We start from the raw sequence: 24,305 nt of genomic DNA on the forward strand, positions 1-24,305 counted from the left end.
CATTACAAATTATTTTAGGCAAATAGTAAACTAGACAAAAATGCATCTTTTAGTACACCAAAACTATCCATGAATCCATGCTGAATTCAGCTAACCGTTTTGGCCAAATTCACGCCCCCCTCAGAAATGTCAGGCTCTTTCAAAAATAAATGGTGATTCAAATAAATATTCAAGATGTTTTATTTGACTCAAATAATTTTTTTTTTCTTCACTTCACCAGGAAAAAAACAAAAACATTTTGGTTTTGGTTCACAATGAGCCAGTTTTGTTGGTTTGGTGGCCAATCTGAAAAAAATTATTTGCTAAGTCCTATTACGGAACAAGAATGCCTATAAAAATACATAAGCCCACATTTCTAAAGCTATTAACTGTTATTTTCCTATTCAGAAATATAGTACAAACATCTGAAAATTCAAATTGATTTTTTTAACTCTCAAGAAGAAAGCTAAATAGTTTTAACTTAAAGTTTTCTTGTAAAAACATTATTCATTAATGATGGCTGTTGCAGAACCCTGTTCTGTAAAACTATAGTTTGTAAAAGAATTACAGAGAATGCTTGACACAGGAAGTAATTACAAACATTACTTACTAATTCATCCACAATCCGTGAAATACTGGATACATGTTTCCTCCTGGACCTCAAAAGAGGGGGTGAAAACACAAACTGAGAAGACAATTCTGGGTCTAAATCCTTGAGCTGTACGGGATGTTCCGTCTTGTCAGCTATGACGACAACATGTACAGTTAAATACAAACATGGAGAAAAATAAAAATACAACTAATATTTAAGTACAGAACAACAAAACCAAGCTTACTCCCCAGGAAACATCTCTTTGTCTTAAACCTAAAACAAAGGGTCAAATTGGACTGCTTCGTGAAAGCTCAAGGTTCTGGTACTTTTTCATAATGGCTGTATCTTGGGCTTCCAACTCATAATGCAAAATGTAAGCCAGATAAACACTAATCCAATTATGGCAGTTTGGGTATCCAATTAACCTGAAGTATCGGCTTCGATTAGGTGTGCACTGTCAGTCATTTCATAGAATCATAGAACATTAGAACTGGAAGGGACCTCGAGAGGTCATCGAGTCCAGTCCCCTGCCTACATGACAGGACCCAGTACCATCTAGACCATCCCTGATAGATGTCTATCTAACCTGCTCTTAAATATCTCCAGAAATGGAGATTCTACAACCTCCCTAGGCAACTCATTCCAGTGTTTAACCACCCTGACAGGAAGTTTTTCCTAATGTCCAACCTAAACCTCCCTTTGCTGCAGTTTAAGCCCGTTGTTTCTTGTTCTATTCTCAGAGGCCAAGGAGAACAATTTGTCTCCTTCCTCCTTGTGACATTTCAGTGACATTTTAACTCTAGTCCCGGAACACATAACTATTTGCCCACTAATCAAAGCATGATGCATGATGGACAATCACATACTGCAGAGCTGCTTAATCTACTGAGAGATGCTTCTCATTCTGGTTCCATAAGTAGGGGAACTCAAACTGTACATAGAATTTGGGAGAGTAACACATTATTTCTTCCCAAAATGAAAAACAAAAGGTAACTAATTAAATTAATAAATTGAAACAAACTAGATAGAAATTAAGAACAAAGATCTGACTTCCATTCTACTAGACTTGTGATATTTCAACTCCCTCACTGTTAAAGGTTTTTATAATAAACCTTACAACTCAGACATGAAGTATTTGGTGTTTTTTTTGTTTGTTTTTTAAGGAACTATACCCCTCACTATGATCTTACTTTTGTATGGTTAAGTTCCTTGCATAAAACAGTTTTCATGTAGCTGACAGGTGAGAATGAAATAATAAGCATTCATATTTTGCCTAAGAAAATAATTCAGGTATACCTTTTGATTTCTTTGTAAGCTTTGTGAGAGGAGGTGAGAAAAAGAAAGACTCATTTTCCTCTAGGGAGAGCTTCTGGTACATGCCAATTTTGCCAGATCTGGTCCTTGTAACACGAGTACCATGAACTGACAGAGTTCTGTCCATTTCACCAAGTCTTGATTCAGTTAGGTCTGCAACTAGCAAAGGAGGATTGCAATCAGTTGCTCGAGGCAAGCCTTCTTCCTCCGTGCTTTCCTCAGATACTGATTGTAATTGTCTCTTTCGGTTTCGACGCCCCGTTTTGGTTGAAGTCCTGGTTGTAGCCAACATCTCAATTGGCTGAACAGGTGTTTTCTCTAGAGCAGATTTTTCAGTACATGTTTTTTCTACTTTAGCAGGTGTAACTCTTGTTGATCTTCTTTTAGGGGTGTCAGGTATTTTCTCTCTCTCCTCTGAATCTGTACCTGCAGTCAGATTTAGTGTCTTTCTTCTGACATATTTTCTAGGAAGTACAGAAGATTTAAGTTCCATTTGATCAAGAGACAGCTTTGATATCTCAAGCTCACCATTTTCGGAGACTTCTGATGAGGTACTAGTCTTTTTCCTCCTGCCTCTTCTAGGTGGCACAGGCAGCAGCTGCTGCTCATAAGCCTCTTTCTCCTGATCACTAATGACATTTTCAGTAAGTTTTAAACTAACACTTTTAAATTTCCTTCCACTTTTACTGGGACTGACTGCCATTTTTATCTTTTGATCAATGAAAAGCTGGCTATTTTCTTGATCTCCTACTGAACTTTTGGCACCTCTAGCAGTCCTTTTAGAAGTAGCAGGTAGCTTAATTGCTTCTTCAGCAAGAGGAATTTCCTCGTTAGCCTGTTCAGAAAGTACAGATGCAGATTCCCTAGTTCTCCTTAACCCCCTCCTTGGAGTACTAGCCATCTGTAATGTGGGTTCAATAGAATGAACATTGTCTGTTGTTTCTAAATGATTCCCTCTAGTTTTCCTGGGGCCTCTCCTTGAAGTATTAGGGATCTGAGATATTTGTTGATCTAGAGAATTTCCATCAGAATCAAGAAGAGAACCTTCATGAATCTCAGAAGTTTCTTTTGTTCTCCTGGCACTTCTCCTCAGGGTACAAAGGCCCAACAGATCTGGTGTGCTTGTCTTTGACAGCTGTTGATCCTCTGTTGAGAGGATATTTAGATTTTTTCTCTTTCGTCCCCTTCGACGTCTAGGCGTCGCTACATATCCTACTTCACAAACACTGATATTATCTACATTTCCTTCCTGCATAGTCGTTAGTGGAGTGTTTGTTGGCTTCTGGGAACTAGTTACCTTTTTGCTTAAAGGTATACTTTCATGAACAGAGTGTTCCACTATTTCAGAAGCATATTCTTTACTTCTTGTGTCTTTGATTACATCTAATAAATTTCCAGCAATAGCTACTTTAATAGGTTCAGGCACATATGGGAATGCCTCAGCAATATTCTGAGACTCCTGGTCACTAGTTACAGTGGGCACTGAATTCATAATGTTCTCTTGGTTATCAATATTGCCTACATGATTCGTATGCTTGTCATCTGTTTTGGTGCTAACTGGTTTAGACACATCTAATGTTGTAGGGTCTCCTATCTCTGTTTCACATTCTTCACCTTCTTCTCCTTCTAATATTAAAGTAAAATTGCTTTCAGACATGAAAAGCTCTCCATCCCCTTCAGCTGCATCACACTCAACCCGGTCTTTAGTATCAGGCAAGTCACAAGTGATCTGCTGTTTTATAGCATCAAAGTTGTATTGAAGTTTAAGAGTGCCTGATGGATATTCCTCATTGAATGGAGGTGTTTCGGTTGTTTCTTCTGAAGCTTGTGCATTAAGCGTGCCATCTTCAATTAACTAAAATAAAAGTACGGAATTCTGTTAGTAATATATTAATTTCTGCATATACACACTTTCAACACGACTTGATATAACTGTGTTAAAGAAGTTAAAATATGACGAATATGTCCAGATTCAGAGTTTTACGTCGAGAGGCTGGATCTGCATCGGCTTTGTATGGCTTGGTTCCTTCCCTAGATTTAACCAAGTAGTAAGTGATGGGAGGACATGCTCTTCCTGGTAGCAATCATCAAGTTGTAACCTATAGCATGGGACCCACAGTAACCAGAGGAAAGGGGACAGCAGAGCAGGAGAAAATGGAAAAGATTTAGGATGTCAGGGCTCTTAGTCATCTTAGGACCCTTAAAGTAACTAAAATCCTTGGTGTAAGCAAACAAAATATTTTAGGCTCTGAAAATTTCAGTCCTGTCTATTGGCTCTTTAGCAGTCCAGGTTTTGGATAGACTGGCTGACATACAAGTGATATAAATAATGCTACATGGGGAAATGACTTTGGATTGTGCAGGACAGCTTAGTTATGTCACCCAGTCTTTGCAATTCCCTATGCTGGACAAGATTACTCTCTTTCCTTCTGTGTCCATATAGTATGTATGGTTTCTTACTAAGGATGTTAAATTTTGATTAATCAGCTAATTGATTAGTCAATGGACTTTCCATCAACTACTCCATTAGTTGATAAGGGGGGTGCTCTATCCCACTGCGCCTCTTCATTTGAAGTGTACAATAGCCACCCTCAGCTTTTGTATATTTCAAAGGGAGAGAGGCCACAGGAACCCGTGTCAGCAGGGAGCAAAGCAGTCTCCACTGGCACGGGATCCCCTCTGTGACTCTTCCTTTCAAATGCACAAGAGTTGCAGGCGGATCTAGTACATTCTAGAGGTAGAGGAGCAGCAATGGGACCGGCGCAAGTGGGACTGTTTCAATCCCCACTCACGCTGTTTCCCTGCTGCCCCAGGCTCCCCTGTCCCCCACAGAGACGGTGCTGGTTGGAGGGGACCAGCTTTTAAGCCGATTCCTCCCAGCACTGGCTTGTGCTTCTCCCCCCCCCCCCCCCCCCGCCCTCCCACCTCGCTGCTTCTCTCTGATAAAGGCAGAAAGGGTGGGGGGGGGGGGGGGGGGGGGAGAAAGCAACTAGTCGCTTACATCCCTAACTCTTACAATCTTAGGAAGAAAAACATCTCCCCTCTAAACTCAAGGCTTTAACATAGGGAAAGAGACACCAATAAGAGAAGCCTACAGGTATGCCGGTAGGAGAAAGGCAAGGATAGAAAAGCCTTCCTACGCTCCAGGAGGCTCTCCACCAGCAACTATGTCACCATTTTCAGCAACTATGTTGCTTGCCTCCCTCATGGCAGAGGCTCCTTCTCTTTCCCCACCAAGGATTCTTAACCCACTAATTGTAGAACTAGGAGCACTCTGACCTTCTATGCCTTGGTCTCCAGTCTCAAAAGCTGGCCAAGGTAAAATATCTGCATCATCAGAATCTGAGCCAAGAAATAAAGAGTGCCTCACTATGCTTAGTGGTATGCCGTATGCACGCGCGTGTACGGAGTACCCTCTTAATCAGCCCTTTGATCCTGACAATCTGACAACAGTGCAATCTCTTTTCTCACCACGGGCATAATCCTGCGCAATGATTCTGAGTCTGCACTGCACACTTGTGTCCCAGTAACTCACAGACGGCAGAAGGAAGAGCAATGGGGAGAGTGGGATTGTAAAACTGAACAACGACATTGTAATGAAATTCAGTAAGACCACTGGAGGTTTAACAACTCTGTTTTAGTTTAAAAATACTATGGTGAACCAGCCTTTAAAATCAGAACTAATATTAGACATTCTATAAATTGGGCTTCAAATCCTAAATAAAACTTCTATTTAGTTGAAAACAATCTGGCAGTCCAATTATGTTACTGATAAACTATTACACTGATTACACACTTTTTAAAATTTTACCCAGAGAGTATATGTTTTATTAAAATGAAAGTACAATGTACTCTCTACTTGATTTTAGCCTTAAAATATTTGATTTTGTACCACTTCTCACAAAGCCTTACATAAATATTTATAAGCTTCAGGGAGTAGCCGAGTTGGTTTGTATGGGATAAACTTAAAAAACAACAAATGGTCTGGTAGCACTTTATAGACTAGCAAAACATGTAGACAGAATCATGAGCTTTTGTGGGCACAGCCCACTCCTTCAGATGACCGGAGTTTTGAGTTTAGGATGTGCAGACCTACATCCTAAACTCAAAACTCCGGTCATCTGAAGAAGTGGGCTATGCTCATGGTACTGGCTACATGTTTTGCTAGTTTATAAAGTGCTACCAGAATATTTTTTGTTTTTTAAGTTTATAAATGTTTACATTTAAACAAATCATAATAATATGTAACTGGCTCAATCTGATTTTAGGAAAAGAAGGTTGTTGACTGTGTGTTCTTCATTATTTGCAATGCTGTAGCAACACCCATCTTGATTAGGGCTCCACTGTCTTAAATGTTGTGGAAGCACAAAGGAATACATGATTTCTAGCTCAGCAGTGAAGTTAATAGTTATGTTAATCAACTGAAGAGACTTGCAGGTGATATGCAAACACTCAGATGCCAAATGCCTAGTTTCTCAGGTTTTTCCAAGAGTTTTTCTATTTTGTACTGACTTAGCAAAATGGACAAATAATTCTCTTACATTAAATTCTCTAGTTTCAGGGGGATTTTCAGAAGTAGATGTTTTTTCTTGCAGGAACAAAACATTTTCTTGTATTGTAGCTTCCTCTGTCTTCTGATCTTCATGTAGATCCTTATTCCTTTCTTCTTCAAGCTGGTTTTCTGAATGAATACTGTGAATATTTTCACCCTGAAGGATATTGATCACAGCTGAAAGAGAGATTCCCCCCCTCCCTCGGTAAATTTCTGACTTCAGGTTGTTTAGCATTAAAATCAGCACACGTTAAAAAAGGAGTTAAACTGCTACATAAATATTGAAGATTTTTGAATTGATATTCTGTAGGTGTTAAAATATTGGTCTACATCTTTCATTATGTTTGAGCCATGCCTCTCCTAAACTCATCGGTGGTCACGTTCAATTGGTTTCCCTCATATAAATTAGAGCAGACTGAAGGCTGTTCCAAATTACAGCAGCTCCCAACCACCTCAAGCAATCTAGCATGTAATAGGGTGTTGATGGGGCATAGGGAAACAATAGCTTTTTTATAAGATGACAGATGAAATCGCTAACGCAATGGACTAGTGGGTATTTCCATATAGTATTAATATTAATGTTTACACATGGGTCAGACAAAACCGTTCCAAGCAAATTCAGTTCAACCCACAAGACATTCCTCCCTGTCTCATACATTTAAGACCAACTGATTTCACAAGTGTCTTCTAAGACCTTTTAGGAAAAAAAAGTTTTCCTATATAAAAAAAATAAAGGTTGTCTTGCTCATGAGCAGCCATGACAGAAAATTAACATTTTATGATAGATCAAAATATAGTATAATCCCAAATGCCAATTGAGATTTAATACTTAAATCAGTGATATTCAGATCTCAGTGGCTCAACCATCAATATGAACTGAAAAGGTCACAGCAGTATGGGTTCATTGTTTCATATATTATCGTCCACATACGGTTAATAACATAGTATAAACATCCTGTTTGATTAATAACTTAGCTTGGTTAATAATTAAATCACAGTGTTTTAATATCACGTGCAGCGCAAAGCTGAAGTAGATACATTCAAGAGCAACTTGAGGCTTGTGATCCTCAATCTGAATATTATTGACAAAACTAGCTAGGCGTATAGACAGTAGTCTACAGGGCTTCCTTTTGTAACAGTAGTGCAGGGGTCACATTTCTGAACATGTGATCTGGATAAGACTGCTCCAGAGCTATAAGAAAGAATCTGAGTTAAGATTTTCAAGCGTCATAAATAGTATTTTCATCTGAAATTTAGTGATAGATTAATAGTACATACGGTAAAACTATTTTTATTATTTTATTATTGTTTTTCTGTTAAATCTGGTAATAAAATATCCTCTTAAAACAGCGTGAACTCGATCTCAGAATTGTTAATAAAAACTTCAAGAAACCACACACAACCAGGAGATGATAAATCATGTACAAGATCTGTAGGCTCTTCTCCCCTCCCCCCTAGACAGCACCAAAAAAAAAAAGTGAGCAAAGGATATCATAAGATTAGGAATAGCCAATGTACCTCTAGTATCACTTCAGAGGCCTCCTTCCTGATGACCAGAGTTAAACATGCAAACTAATTCACTGTTACAACCAATGCATTATGCCTGCCACATTTCTGCAGCTACAAAACAGGGTATCAGCAGTATTTTCTGCTGGCATGGAGTCACAAAGGAAACGATTCCTCTGACCTACTATTACATGGATAGCCAATGCAATGCTACTGAATTCATCTTGTTCTGCTTCTATATACTGACCAAGACAGTGTAGGTGCTCCGGGTCCCAAAACCTAGCAATCAAGCCTGAGAAACAATACGAATGGCCTCACACCAAGGAGTCAAGAGGAAGGAGTTAAAAGCTCTTAAAACCCGAGTCAGGAAAAGCTGCGGGACAGATATCTTTCCTTCCTGCTAATACTTTCCCACAGCTTGATTACCCAGTGTCTGTCAGATAGGGTGTTTAAAGCCTGTGTTCACTGCACATCTAATCTCAATTCTGCAGCAAAGATGTAGAATTTGCAGATACATATCAACAATGAATTGCAGTATCAATTTTTCCTACATCTAATTCAGTAAAAATGTGTTAACTCTGTCTCCTCTAAACAGAGGTTCTTTATAAATATATCCTAGTTATAAGCCGATAAAAATTTGCATTACCAAGCTTCATTTCACTCTTGTTAAGTGAAGAGCGATAGGGTAAGTTGAGTGACAACTCAAATACTTTTGTGCCTCACCAAAGCTACCTTAATGCTAAATACACCTAACATACATACATACATACATACATACATTCAGAATCTGCTTCTGGTGCCTCCAAAGTCTGTGATCTTGTGAGAGGCAGCTCTTTTTCCTCTGATAAAGATGGCATCTTGGACTCTTCGGTGGTAGTTACACTTTGTAAACAGAAAAGAAACAAAATAAGTTCCACCTAAAATGTTTTAGGTTGTAAAACCATGTGTTTTATACAAATGTTTTGTTCTAATTTTTCAATACTCATGTCCATGATTATAACAGCGTAAATTCAGAACAAAAACCGGAACTCCCTATCCCAAAATATTGCTGGGGTTTCATTCTATCTACACACATACATTCAGCAATGGCATGACAAGTATTAAATGTCCCCCCACTCTAAGAGTTTCCAAAATTATAGTAATAAAAATGTTTTCCACTGTTTTATTTTAATGTAACTATTATAACAAAAGTTTAGAACAAATTGTACAAAAAGTATGCTCTGTATCGAAGTTAGCATAGATTATTCAATTTTCCTTCTTGTTCTTTGCAGGACTTTTTATTACAAAGAAAAAGCTACTTTGGCGACAGATATTGCTCTCATTTACGTTTTAAGAGAACACAAGGAACCCAATTTTGTACAAAATGTTGCCAAAATACACAAAAGAATCAACTCAAAGAATCCCTCAGAAAACTTTTCAATCATAGGAACCTTAGCTATTGCTTTTAATTACACAAGATACACAATTTTCAGACAGAAGTGCCACATTCAAGTACAGAGTGTCAGTTTAACACACTCAAATTAGGGAAGTTTTAGATAGCCTAATGTGTGAATTAACTAGTTTGTAACTACAAGACTTTATGAAGACTATATCTTTCTGAGAGTTAATATTTGATGATTAACAACTAAGGAAGATACAAGGAACCTTGATACTATGTAGGTTATAAAAGTAAAATAGCAGGGAACCAATCCGAACAGAAGAGAATAGAGCTTTTACAATATAACAAAGCCAACTGGCGCACATATTTGTATTGCCATATTATTTTTACATATTTACCTTTCACTGGCTGACAAACAAGCAGAGATTCCAGCAACTTTAAAGGCATTTAAGTGATTCAGCACCATCATACCTTCCTCAAGACGTGTAGGATATTCTATTTCTGTCCTTTCCAGAAATCCTGGGAACAACAGTTTACAGCTGAACAACAGGCACATGAGTTCTTTGAAAAGGTTTATCTAATTTTAAATTACAAAATGTCATTATATGTTTAATTCTTTTATTTAAAATGCAAATGTGACCTACTAATGGAATGTTATGGTTGAGATTTAAATGCACAAAAAAAATCTGAGTTATTGCTTCCACTATAAAAGAAACGCAGCTTTCTCCCACAATCACAGAAATGTAGGGCTGCAAGCACCTTCTGTGGAGGCAGGACCCTATTTGCAAATAAACTATTTTCCTATTAGAGATGTAAGTGACTAGTCCCTTCCCTTCTTCCCCCCACCCCCCACTGCCGTGGCGAGAAGGGGCAGGAGAGCAGCAGGGAACTGGTGGCGCTTCCACCTTTGAAATGTAGCAAGAGCAGAGCTCTTGCTACATTTCAAAAGCAGAAGCGCTGTGGGGAACCTGGGGCGAGGTGGGGACTCAAACAGTCCTCTGCTGGCCATGTACTCCTGGCGGTGCTTTGCATTTTAAATGTATAAGAGCCCTCCCGGCAGGGCTCTTACATTTCAAAGGTGGAGGCGCCCTTATTGACTATTCTATTAGTTGACTAAACTAAATTTAACATACTTATTTCCTATTATTGTGTAATTTAATATTAAAAAATGTTAAGAGGAAGAAAAAGTGGTTGACTATTAAAACTCCAAGAAAAAATGGATTAGCAACTGAAAATTTCAAACAGTATCTTTTGGTCTTAAAATCAGAAACTTAAATCCACCTCTTCACCTTTCCTTGGATTTTGGATATTTATCTCCCTATTTTTAATTTTTGTTTCTTCTTCATTCTCTCACCCGAGATCTTTCCAATATGCCCTTTTGTGTTTCCATCTCCATAATGCTGATCACCTGGGTTGAGATGGGCTTGACTTTGGTCTTCCCTGAAGCTGGTAATGCTATTAACAAAAGAGACATTCTTTTCCTCCCCTGCATCCCAAAAAGGTAGGAGGGGAGAAGCACAATTAAATGCTTTTGGCACTTGAGCAAGGGATAAAGCTTGATCCTAAACTAATGAATTGTCAGGCTAAACCACTGAACACCACTATCATTTCTGTCTTGACATACTTCATTTTGTTAATTTCTTTAGCCTCTTTTTTGTCGGGATGCCTGCTTTCTTCCTCTTCAGTTACTACTACTCCAAGTGACCTGAGCTAGTATCATTCTACTAGACAAAACAAAATGGTTTAAGTAGGAGCCACACAGACTACCACCTGCTGCTACCTGAGACAAAATTATTACATTAATATGACAAGTTTCTTGGAGATTACCTAATGATTATGTTTGGAAAAGCATGTTGTATTTCTTGTCAAACTATACATGATTATTATTTGATTGTTAAGGTCAGAGCTATTTTATTACAGCTATTTATACCTAAATTATTCCCCTCTGGTTGAATAAATAAGTGGAGATTGTAGATGGGAACCTCTCCTGCTCACAAAGATTCAAGTAGTGAGGCACCTTAATGACAACAAACCAGCCCCTCAAGACCCTGCCAAACCCTTAAATTCAAACATGTTGCATGTATTAATACTTCACTACATAAACCACTGATGTGAACACAGCAATTTTACAATTCCACTCCACACACAGATGAACACTTGCATTTCTCTATCAGAAACAGCACATCTTCGATACAATTCAATAGATAGAAAAGATTATCACATAGTCCCAGTATGCTGCTAACTTCTCAACATTTTCAAGAGAGATCTAAGGCCAAATGAAGACTAAGCCTAAAGAATGCATAAAAAGTAGCCGATAAAATAATTCTCTCCTACTCAAAAACACAAAAAAATTATATGCAAACCCAGATTAGAAATACCAGTTTTCAAAAATAAAAAGTTGTCTCTAGGCTGAGACTAAGCACAAGAAAGTGCAATATATGAGAAAGTTAAAGATACCTCAAAACAGAAGTTTATAGTGGATAAGGATGTCAACAGCTAACCGGTTAACCAACAAGCATCACAGGTAGTAGGGTGGGATCCTGCTTAATTGGCTATCTGGTATTCTACATCACTAATAGCGGAAAGAGCTTTTCAGCTATGAAGGTCTAGTATACTTGCGAACACTAGATCAATATTAGCTATTGTCCACCATAACATTTAATCTTTTGAAAGGCACCCAAATGGACATTTAAGTGACCACATGACAATGCATACCTGTTTGTTTCTCTAGCTCTGAAGTAGTAGGCTGTTCAAACTGCAAATGCTTGCTTTTGACCACCTCACTGCCTTCTTCCTTCATCTCTTCCTGTGTAACAGCAACATCTTCAGTGGAAGAATTAGCTGGTTTAGAAGCTATGAAGATAACATCATCTTCAAAATCGCCTGGTGATCTTGCATCATGATATTCCAAGGTAGTTTGATCTGACCTGACAGAATAATTACTAGTTTCTTCGCTGACTTGCATTTTCTCCAGGACATCTCCTGCTATCCCTTCTGAGGACTCATTCACTTTTGCATGATCTTCCTCAGGACAGCTCAAAGTAAACAGAGAAATTTTATCTCTGTCCTTAGACCAAGTGTCCTCCATCTGACCTCCAGCCTTATGTTCAGATGAAGCTACAAGGTGTTTTGTTTGATCATTTCCCAGCATCTTTAATTATAATAAAAAACAAAACAGAGTCATTAGTAAAACCCACATTTTTCCAGGGAATAAACATGTGAAACTTATTTATGATATTTGGACATAAACAAGATACTGACAATTAAAACTATTTCTTAACCATGTTGCTAACACCTTAGTTTTTAAAACTGAAAGTTTAAAAATTGAATGGACTTTTCATTAGAGTATTTACATACTGATTTCAGTCAACTTGGGAGTGTTAAATTGAACTGTGGCCAATTTATTTCTTGTTTATAGTCTCACTTTCTGGTTCTTATATTACAATCCACTATTATTTTCAAGTTTTCAAAAAGAAGAACACTTACATTAAAAAAGCATTTCCTAAGAATGTTGTATTTACCACGTGGAAAATATTACTACAGGCAGTCCCCGAGTTACGTGGATCCGAGTTATGTCAGATCCGCACTTACGAACGGGGCTCTCTCGCCCCGGAGCTCGCAGGGAGCAGGACCGCCCAGAGCGCAGCGGTCCCGCCACCTCGACCTCCGGGGCGAGAAAAGCTGCTCCGGGTGCCCCTGGTCTGCTGGGAACCGTCTCCAGCAGACCAGGGACACCTGGAGCAAAGCCGGGGAGGCGGAGGGGTCCCGCGCCTCTGAGGCTTTGCTGTGGCAAAGCCTCAGAGGAGCGGGACTCCGCTGCTGCTGCGGCTTTGCTCCCGGTGTCCCTGGTCTGCTGGAGACGGTCCCCAGCAGACCAGAGGCACCGGGAGCAAAGCGGCAGCGGCAGCAAAGCCTCAGAGGCGCGGGACTCCGCTGCTACTGCAGCTTTGCTTCTGGTGCCTCTGGTCTGCTGGGGACTGTCTCCAGCAGACCAGGGACACCTGGAGCAAAGCCGGGGAGGCGGAGGGGTCCCGCGCCTCTGAGGCTTTGCCAGAGCAAAGCCTCAGAGGCACGGCACCCCGCTGCTGCGGCTTTGCTCCCCGTGTCCCTGGTCTGCTGGGGGGGGGGGGGGGGAGGGGGCGCAACTAGTGCCCCCTCCCCCCCCAAGCAGACCAGGGAGATGTGGAGCAAAGCCCTAGGCCTGTGGTAGAGCAGGTGGGGCGCTGCCGGTTGGTCCCGCAGCACCGCTCCTTGGTGCTACCGGACCAACCCGGCAGCACCCCAGCTTCTCTGCCCCAGGAGTCCTGATTCAGCCACTGCTGATCAGTTTCAGCAGCAGCTGAATCAGGACACCTGGGGCAGAGCAGCTGGGGTGCTGCTGGGTTGGTCCAGTAGCGGCTGCGCTACTGGACCAACCCAGCAGCACCCCAGCTGCTCTGCCCCAGGTGTTCCCAAGTCAGCCGCTGCTGAAACTGACCAGTGGCTGACTACAGGAAGCCCCTGCCTGGGGCTTCCTGCAATCAGCCGCTGATCAGTTTCAGCAGCAGCTGACTTGGGGTTGCCTGGGATTCTTAAGTTGAATATGTATGTAAGTAAACTGGCACCCAGATTCAGCCGCTGTTGAAACTGATCAGTTTCAGCAGCGGCTGAATCTGGACGCCAGTTCCGACTTACATACAGATTCAACTTAAGAACAAACCTACAGTCCCTATCTTGTACGTAACCCGGGGACTGCCTGTACTCATATTTAAAACAAAATGCAAAGATTGATCATAGTCTATTTGATAATGTCACTAACATATATCCATTTTATATAGATTATAAAAAGGCTTCCGTGTTTATTAGTTTTACAGGCTGAAAAGAGTCGATTAAATTGACTATACACCACGTTATTAAGGTTTAAAAATAAATTAACAACATACATGAACTCTCCATACAAGTATTACTAAATCTTATTCATGACGTGCATTTGTTACCTTTAAAAGACCAATTTGTGCTTGGTCAACCATGTATTTTGTTCAAATTAAAAAAATCATAGCCCTATACAGGCAGTCCTCGAGTTACGTGGATCTGACTTATGTCGGATCCCTACATACGAACGGGGCTTTTCTCGCCCCGGAGGACACGGGCGGTGCGACCACCCAGATGTGCCGCGGTCCCGCCGCCCGCATCCTCCGCAGTGAGAAAAGCTGCTCCGCATCTCCCTGGTCTGCTGGGTGGCCCCCTCCAACAGACCAGGGAGACGTGGAGCAAAGCCGCGGAGGACGTGGGTGGCGGGACTGCGGTGCGTCTCGGCCGTCCTGCCGCCCGCATCTCCCTGGTCTGCTGGGGGGGGGCGCAGCTAGTGCGCCGCCGGGTTGGTCCCGCAGCGCCGCTCCTCAGCGCTACTGGACCAACCTGGCAGCACCCCATCTGCTCTGCCCCAGACATCCCCAAGTCACCCGCTGCTGAAACTGACCAGCGGCTGATGCCGGGTTGGTCCCCGCAGCGCCGAGGTGAGGTGCTGCGGGGACCTACCCGGCAGCGCCCCAGCTGCTCTGACCCAGGCGTCCAGATTCAGCCGCTGTTGAAACTGATCAGCAGCGGATTCCAGGAAGCCCGGGGCAGAGCAGCTCTGCCCCGGGCTTCCTGTAGTCAGCCACTGGTCAGTTTCAACAGCGGCTGAATCTGGACGCCAATTCCGACTTACATACAAATTCAACTTAAGAACAAACCTACAGTCCCTATCTTGTACGTAACCCGGGGACTGCCTGTATTATAAAATCTACTCGATACTGATATTTTCCCAGTGCAATAATTTCCATACTTCAATTCTCCATGCCACAGGAATTGTATTCATTTGGCTGCTAGCAATAATTGTGTTATCAGTGAATCCTTCCTCAAATCAATAACTGCCTTTGTACAATAACCTAAGAGAGCCAGTTTGGGTTCTGTGGTTTGGAAGCATCACTTTAGTAACCTTGAAAGGTCTATTCTTTTCCTCCAAAATATCACCTCAGCGAATTCAATCACATATGCAGAAAGGTCCCTATTTCTTCACATCCTCTCCAAAATTCATTACTCTCTTTTGTTTATATTCAGTTTAGCTTAAATTGAATGAGATGTCATCGACACAACATTCTGTAATAATTTTCCCTAATGGTTATGAGGTTTTTGGCCTTCCTCCATACACTTGTTTCCAAGTGAGAACTGCCTTTTAGATCCTTTCCCCATTTTTCCACAATATTCTTTTTCATCAGCAACAATGTTACACCATGCAGAGAACATGCCCTTTGAGGTGGCCTTTCTTGTAATTCAAGATGGGGGAACCTACCGGATGCGGCCCCTGGCTTGCCTGGATCTAGCCCCCGATGCATGTGGCTCCCTCCAGCACCGAGGAGCCCACACTGGCACACCGGCCCCCCTGCCAGTTCCCCACAGAGCAGGAGCACACAAAATCCATTAGACTGGACCCCTCTCTGCTCTGGTGTGCAAAGGGAATGTGGGGAGTGTCTTTCTCCTTCTCAGTCAGGGGCCATGTCAATGAAGGGGTTTAGGATTTGTTTGTTTTTCTTTTCACTTGTGTGCAGCCCCTGAAATGGTTTTTCTGTGAGTCAGCAGCCCCCAACCCGAGAAAGGTTCCCCACCCTTGTTATAATTATTATTCCTAGCCTCCTTTTAATCGTCTCCTGAAAATGGACTTCCTACATGGGATACAAAACTTTAGTTACAAATAAGCCAAAATTGGCATTTTTTTTCAAATAACTTTTGGTGAATATTGTCTGAAATATCTATAATAAACTATAACTATTAATCCTATACAAATCTAAACTAGCACGAGTTAAGCCCATTCCATTGCATTCCAGATAGCTTCCTACCCAGGAAACATATTTGACAACTTTTTGAAAAAAATCAAGACTACAATAGAGGGGAGGGGAGAGCAGGATTTTGCTGGTCATAACTGCTAGGCCCACTCTCCCCTCCCGCATCTCCACAACAATGGTTTATCTACAGGGGAGAGTAGCATAGAAGGATGAGGAGAGGAAATTCTCAGCAGAAAGAGACCTTGCTTAAGAACAGAGTTCTGCACTATGCAAGTGGTGTGGTATTGCCAAAAATAAGGACTAGCAGAGAGATCAGCCAGGAGGGAGTCTGCCTAGCCTACATGCTGACAACCTAAGGGTTGCACAGTGGGATAGCGATCAATGCAGCAAGGGTTGACTTATCGTGTCTAATAAAACTGCAATAGACCAACTGTCAAGCACTCTTCCAACAACTCCGGTACCCCACCAGAAAAAGAGTCGATAGGAGAACCTCAGCTGTCAACTCAACACAGTGAAGACGCTGTGATAAGTAGCTCTAAGTACACTGATTTCAGCTATGCTATTCACATAGCTGAAGTTGCATAACTATTGATGGCTGCTGGTAGTGCAGACTAGGCCAAATATATTTTCAGTTGTACAGGTCGGACTTCTCTGGTACAGCACCCTTGAGAACTGACTGGTCCCAGATAAGGAATTTTGCCAGACATGGGGAGGTCATTTCTGGTGCCCCTGCCACCAGCCCCCCTAGACCTGGCCTGGTCACCAGACTCCTGGCCCTGCCTGGGCAGCACTGCTGTCTGCTCTCAGGGCTCCCAGCCACCAGCTCTCCACTGGGACTTTCTGGTCCTTAAACATCCATGCCCTGGACCAGAGAGCCCCACTTTAGAGAGATTCAACCTGTACAGAGATTACAATTTCCTGAAAAAGCACCTTCCATTTCTTCCCCAACTGTTAAGGTCATTGAGCTATTTCATTATGACTACTTGGAGCTCGTTCTGAATAATTTTTTTTACCCTTATAACAGTTCTGATTTTTTTTCTTATCCTTTGACTTGTCATTCCACACACACACACACACACACACACACACACCCCTCACCCCCTCAGAGGAGTAGCTGTGTTAGTTTGTAACTTAAAAAACAAATGGTCCTGTAGCACCTTAGAGACTAAATATATATAGTATCATGAACTTTCATGGGCACAATCCACTTCTTCAGATGTCTACAATGACTTACTGCAAGCTTTAAAAACACTTTATAGACAAACTTGGTTTACAACTCTCCATCATCATTTCTCTTTTGTCAGCTGTTGCCCAACTTACCCCAGCTGTCCATGTGGTAGATGAAGTCTCCTCTCTGAATGAAATTTTGGGTTCTTTTGGCCGTGGAGGGGGAGTAATTGACCTTCCTGGAGATGCAGAAGGAGTTGCTAACGGTGTGGTGCGAAGACTGGATCTCAAAATGGATTGCAGAGTAAACCCAGGGAAATCAGAAGTGGCAGTAGATGTTGCCAAAGCTTTAGCTTTCTATGTAAAGGAATAAACAGCATCTTAATTTGATCTTTGAATTGAAGATTACATTCAATATGTTAACTCTGTTGAGTATCAGTACTACAGTAGCTACTCAAACTGAGCAATGAAAGATGGGTCATGAACATTATTGAACATATGAAAAGTATTTTGTATGAAGAGATTTCAAAGACCAAGAATACAATTCATAACAAAGACAAACAATTATGGGCATCAAAGAATTACAAAAAGAATGGCACCAAGTATGTAAGTTAAAAGTCACCTCATACGTGCCATAAGAAACCATTGAGGCCATGAGATTAGTGAAGTTTAGACAGATATGTATATGTATAAAAGCATTCACACTTACAGTAGACAGGATATGTAAGAATGTAAGGTATCAGCCATCATGCTTAAAGTTTAAGTCAAACTACTACTAGGGGAGAGAATAAACTTCCCCTGTGGGCTAGTTATTTCATATCTGGCATAATAAGCATTTAGACATGTCAATGTTCTCCATTTCAGTACTCTCACTTGTAATTCAATAAATCTGTTTTACAAAGCGTAGTATAGACTTAATAGATAACTTAATTGTATCAGTTTGTAATACTGCTCTCATATCAGTTTTCCCATATTGCTTTTAATGGAATTAAGCACATAACATTACAATGCATAATTACAAACTCTAATAATTTGGTACTACATGCTTGGCATTATGCACTATGGGGTGTGATTTTTCTATAAAAGAAACTTTAAAATACCTTAACAATTCTACGTACCTTGACCACAAGAGGAGTCTCTAACAAATTCAACTCTGATGCTCTTGAAATATTTGTGTGCAGTATGGAGCTCAGAGAGTTTGACTGTAATGGGCTGGATATAATACATGAAGTAGAAGCTCTACATGGTATCCGTGAAGTACTCTCAAATGAGGGAGAATACAGAGGAACAGGACGAACCACCAAATCCAGCAATCTGCCAAAATTTTTAATGTAAAATATAAAAACAGAAAATGAAGTTGCTTTCATATAAACTGATTGGATAGCTTGCAAGATGTGATCTGATTTGAGTATTTTTAGCTCTACATTCAGAATTGTTACATCTGCCTTAATAGAGCCAAGCATGCAACTACACATCAATATTGCCTCAACTGTCTTTCTGTTTATCAATTAGAAAAAAACTCAAATTTGGCTGGAAAGTATGTAAAATGAAAAGGAACGCACTAAATGATCTTTTGAGCAAAGTGTCTGTACGAGAAAAATTCACGTACTAAATACCCACTCACATGAATTAACATGCGAGAACATGCATTATATAGGCTGATGAGATAATTTTTTGAAGGTGACAAGTAAAGTTCCAATCATCTAGCTACAGCAGTTGTACTGCCGAACTTTTAGCTGGGCACATTCCCCAACATCTGGTAACCACTAATCTGAAACATTCTCAAAGTTTATTTTATGTTACAATCAATTGTTTGCATTACATTAGCATCAGGAGAGATCCACTAAGATTGACTCTCCATTATGCAAAAACAGTCAGTCACTGCACTGAAGATATTACTGTCTAAATCAGTCTTTCCCAATTTTATTTAGCCACAGAACCCTTTTCAGCTTGAAAGAATTTCAAGGAACCCCAGGGTTAAAAAAAAAAGCCTCGCCAAATCCAGCTGCAATTTGTCAAGCAACAAAGGAATAAATAATAATAATAATAATAATAATAAAAAAAAAACACTGAGTCCCGCCGCAATTTCTGAAACCAAAAAAGGCTCTGACTCTTTAAGAGGGGGGAGGAGAGTGCTGAGTTCTCGCGGAACTCTTACTTTCACTTTATGGAACTCCGGGGTTTCGCAGAGCACCAATTGGGAAACACTAGTCTAAACTGAAGAGAAACATCCCCATTTTACAAATGGGAACTGAAAGAGACTGAGTGAATATAACCCAGCTCTTCTGAATTCCAGCCTAGCATTAACCATGAGACAATATTTTCTCTGCACTGAACCTCTCTTTTACCCACCTCCCTCCAAGCCTTCTTTTTTCTATCTCCTTTCATCCTCTTATTCTCTCAAGCCCAGTTCTGTTATCTGCATCCTCTTCATAGCCATGACAACCACCATTCTGGTCCAACCTTTATCTTGACCCATTCCTCTCCCTTCTACCAGCTGCCCTTTTTCCAACCTCTGTCCTCATCTTCCCAAATCAGTAACCTGAAGAAAACATCAATGCTTTAAGTTTGTGAGCATCTCACTGACAAATCTGACTAAGCAAATTAATGAGACAGGAACCAAAAAAAAAAAAAAAAAAAAAAAAAAGAGGGCAAATACGTGAAGAACTTATTCTTTTCTGAGCAGGACGAAAAAAGGTATGAAATTAACAGAGGAAGGGGTGTTCTCAGCAGTCAAATGATTAAAATAATAGGTTGGATGTACTCCAGCCTACAGAATTCACACCAATTTCCTGAGCTTATCAACTAGCGCTACATAAAAATATTTATTCTAGCTACTTGAGAATTCTAAAATAAATGGATCTTTTCTACATTTTTATTTTAAGTGTAATTTTATTGTTCCTTTGAATTTTGTATTTCTTTTTTAAACCAAGACCATTGCGGCAACACCGACAAAGAGTGTGAATCATATTTTAACAACTTAATGTTTCTCTGCAAAGACTACTCCATCACTAATGTATCCACAGTATTTTGTTAAAAAGAGGGCAAATTCTTCCCACTAATACTGTACAAAGCTACTCACTTTGAGAATCACTCCAGATTTATACCACTGACAGAGCAAATTTTAAACATTTAAAAGTTTTTTCTACCAGAAGTTACAGAACTATACCATAAAAATGAGAAGGTTTTTTGTTTTTTTGTTTTTGTTTTAAATAGAAAGGTTAGAAACAGGGAATACAATAGTTATGAAAGCAACTTGAACTAAGGCATTGTTTACATGGGACATTATTGCACAGCAGGCCTTCTATTAACCACTTCCTTAAAAGAGAGCATCTAGGTAAAACTGAAGGCACTTATACTGAGAATGAAAACTGCTCAACAATTCAGTTAGGGATGTTAATGGGTAAGCATATGGATTCCTGGTATGCTTACTGGTTAACTGCCCCTCACCAGTTAACTGCATTGGTGGCCAGCTATGCCAGGTTGGAGCAGCCACAGCAGAGCGGGTGGGCTGGGCAGCGGGACCGAGGTTAAAAAGATTAACTGGTTAAGCACCATTGTTTAACCAATTAGCCATTTTAACATGCCTATATACCATAAACTCCTAAACACTTAGTCTGAAGATCTACTGTACCTGGAACTTTTACGTGAAGACTTGGTAACTGGAGTGCCAACAAATGGATCAGGTAATTCTCTATCAGAGAAAGGCAGTGTCATAGGTGACGGCTCTTCAGTTCTAGGACTGCAAATGAAAGAATGTAATTGACTACCACTTGTAGACTGTAGGGGTGGTATTTGGATTAAAATTATTATAGATGGAGCCGGTACCTCTAGTTAAAGTTGCCCAATACTTCTGATTATAATACCCAGCTTTCTAATTACTTATAATACTGGTAGTCCCCGACTTACGAATAGGTTACATTCCAAACACCTGGTCATAACTCGATTTGTTCATAAGTTGGAATACATGCTTTTAAATGCAGTTGTGCTGTTCATAAGCGCGGATCGCGCATTCGTAACTCAGGGACCGGCTGTAATGGGCTTAGTGGGAGGTTGGTCGTAAATATGAATGGTCGTAAATTGATGCGTTCGTAACTCGAGGACCGGCTGTATACCCAAACTAACCACTTGAGTTGAAAAGAGGCAGACATCCTTTTGAAAAAAATAGCATATGCTCATAATTACAGTTCACAGGGAACCTTAAAATTGGCATTTCCTAACTTTTGAGTGTTTGACTCTGCAAACTTAACTTGCTTTTCATAAAACAACAAGTAAAAACTATGTTGCTATACAAGAACTTCAAAAAAGAAAGCCGGAAGCCAGATATGCAAAATTAGCATAGGCTACACCCCCCCTCAACCTTAAAGCCCCCAAAACTGTCATTTTCACTTTTGTCTACAAGACATGATGCTTAATGTACTTTAAAGCAGTTATCGATACAAGAATTTGTCAGTGCATGTATCAAGATCCTAAAATGACAACTGAAATCCAGTTAATTTCTATTACCTTAATTTGTCTGGTAAAGTCAACATTTCTTATATTACATTGTCCCTTTTCGTTCAATACTAGTAATCTGAACAGTAATTTCAAAAGGTAACATAGGATTTCTTACCTATCATATTGTGAGAAACCACTTTTCTGTTCGTTTCCTACCCAGACCTCTCCAATTTTAGACAGCACATTATTAATGAAAGTTGCTCTTGTAACCACATTCCCAGCAGTAGCTTGTTTTGCCACAGTTGACAATGGCTTGGGTCTTGAAACTAAGAATGATGTGAAGAAAAACAATCAAAACAAATGTTTGAGTACTAATTAAGAAAAAATAATCATTTATGAATTCTTAAGCAAAATTTACCTTCTCGAAGAACTGCTGAAGATAAATGGTAAGGCTTGGCCCTCTCTACAGCCAGCTTCCTTTGCACTCTAGGAAGGATTTTTCCATATTGATCTAATATAGAATTTCTGGCAACTGATCTTTCTCTCAAACGAGGATCACGATCATTCTAATCAACAACAAATTAAAAGCATAACAGAAAATTATGAACAAACGTATACTGAATACATTTAATTGAAATATACTTGCAGCATCTTAAGGAATTCTGAGTGCATGTATGTATGATTTTTATACATATCAGAAACAGAAACCCAAATTCCTCCCATCAATCCAGACTATATTTTCATTTTATTTTTTTCTTTAAAGTATGCAACTATGTGCCACATTGAGTGGAAAGTGGTATAACTTTCAGCAAGACAAAAAGGCATTGTATAGACCCACTCGTCTATAGCACAGGGTGGGCAAAAGGGCCTCCATTGGCTGGATCTGGCCCGCAGAGGCCTTGTTGCTCACCCGCCCGAAGCCTTCTCCGCTCTGCCCCCTCCCTGCCAGGAGCACATGGTGCTTTGAAGCGTTGTGCACTGCTTGCAGAGCGGAGGAGGCATGCTCCTCCATGCTTCACATGCTCCCTGGCCCCCAGGCCAATCAGGACCTGGGGGCTGGGGAGCTGCACAAAATTTCCTTCATCCTGCCTTGGACCTGCGAGTAGCCCACAGCACTTCAAAGTACCACATGCTCCTCGCAGCAGGAGGAGGCTTCCCACGCTCCCAGGATCTGATTGTCCTGGGGATGGGGGAGTGTGTCAAGCCTTTCCAGGGCACAGTTGCCTAGTAGGAAGGGGGGCAAAGGAGCTCCCCCACCCCCAGACCAGCAAAAATTATTGCCCACCCCTGCTCCAGCATGTTATTTCATGTATTTCAATTTACATACAAAAACTGGCATTTCTTAGGTAATATATGACTAATCTGTTTGGAACTACAGTTTACGCTCATATAGGCTTTATACTTTTAAAATCTAATATAAATCAGAGTTACAATGTAAGTACGTGTTGCTTTCTATAGAAAACCATTTGTTTTGGACTGGCCAATCAGAAAAGGAACACTAGCCATCCATCTTCTCAATGAATCCCACATATTGGGTACAGATACAGGTTAAAACAGTGGTTTCCCAATCTTTTTTATACCGGGACCAGGTAAAGCCATTCACAAACTTTTGGAAGACTAGTAACATTTTATCTGCATATTTGCATGTTCATTATGGAAATGAATATGCAAATGCAGTGTTACCGGTCCGCCAAAAGCCCTGTCCCCTAGAGCCCCCCAATGCCAGCCCTAACACCTAGAGTCCCCCCACCCTCCACCACTTCCCAGGACCAGCCACTGACCCCAGAGCCCCACTGCACCTAACACCCACCAGAGCCTGATCCCAGCCCTCAATATTAGCCCCATCTCCAAAGCCCCCCAGTGTCGGTTCCCCACCCTGGATGCCACAGTGCCAGCCACTGGCTCTTAGAGCCCCCTCACTCCCAGAGTCCTGCAGCTTTAGTCCCGCTCCCAGAGCCACCCGTACCTGCCCTGCCCCCCATAACTAGCCCTGCACTGCCTCCCAGCTACCAGCTGAGCATTGCTGCTCTTAGGCTGTTATGCTGGGCTCCACACAGCCTTCCTGCTGCACAACGAACAGCTGTTCCGCAGCAGGGAAGAGACCCCACCCGTGCCGGCTGGCTAAGAGGCAGGTCGGAACATACCTCTCCCAACAGCTGTGAAGGGAGTGTTGTACCCCAACCTCCAAAGCCGCCATGGCCTGGTAGTCAGAGGTCCACAATCTGACCAGAAGTTGGGAACTGCTGGGTTAAAATATATATCAAGTCTTACAGGGAACTTTCTCCACAGCAACGAACTCAAGATAGAGTGTGCAGAAGGCCGGTGACACAACTACATAAAGGCCTTAGTAGCACTGAGAAATATTGAAATTCTTCATTTGTGCATGTATATAAAATACCTTGAATTTTATCCCTTAGAATTCAATTGAACAGATTACTTCAAATAAAGAATGTGATTGTTTTGTAACATCTGATTTTATCTAAAACTACTCCCTGAATTTATCTGTGTCTGAAAAGTAGGTTAAGTGTTAAATTTTGCTGTCATTTCATATTGGGAAATTTATTCAAAGAAACGTTT

The 24,305-nt window shown here is 40.9% G+C and overlaps 1 protein-coding gene across 2 annotated transcripts in view; it reads right to left on the reverse strand.

The window, feature by feature from the left end:
* AHCTF1 (AT-hook containing transcription factor 1) overlaps positions 1-24,305 on the reverse strand; it is an 88,985-nt gene that overhangs the window by 2,285 nt on the left and 62,395 nt on the right. For both annotated transcript variants that reach the window (XM_075924913.2, XM_075924914.2), the window contains exons 24-34: positions 22,147-22,294; positions 21,904-22,054; positions 20,926-21,033; positions 18,410-18,605; positions 17,445-17,648; positions 12,037-12,472; positions 9,720-9,840; positions 8,722-8,825; positions 6,427-6,614; positions 1,868-3,740; positions 590-723 (exon numbers count right to left, since the gene is read on the reverse strand). In XM_075924913.2, coding sequence (XP_075781028.2) covers positions 590-723; positions 1,868-3,740; positions 6,427-6,614; positions 8,722-8,825; positions 9,720-9,840; positions 12,037-12,472; positions 17,445-17,648; positions 18,410-18,605; positions 20,926-21,033; positions 21,904-22,054; positions 22,147-22,294 — 3,663 coding nt within the window. The remainder of the gene's footprint in view (positions 1-589; positions 724-1,867; positions 3,741-6,426; positions 6,615-8,721; positions 8,826-9,719; positions 9,841-12,036; positions 12,473-17,444; positions 17,649-18,409; positions 18,606-20,925; positions 21,034-21,903; positions 22,055-22,146; positions 22,295-24,305) is intronic.

The sequence above is a fragment of the Pelodiscus sinensis genome, chromosome 3, assembly GCF_052426305.1.
Source record: "Pelodiscus sinensis isolate ZL-2025 chromosome 3, ASM5242630v1, whole genome shotgun sequence".
Lineage (NCBI taxonomy): Eukaryota > Metazoa > Chordata > Testudines > Trionychidae > Pelodiscus > Pelodiscus sinensis.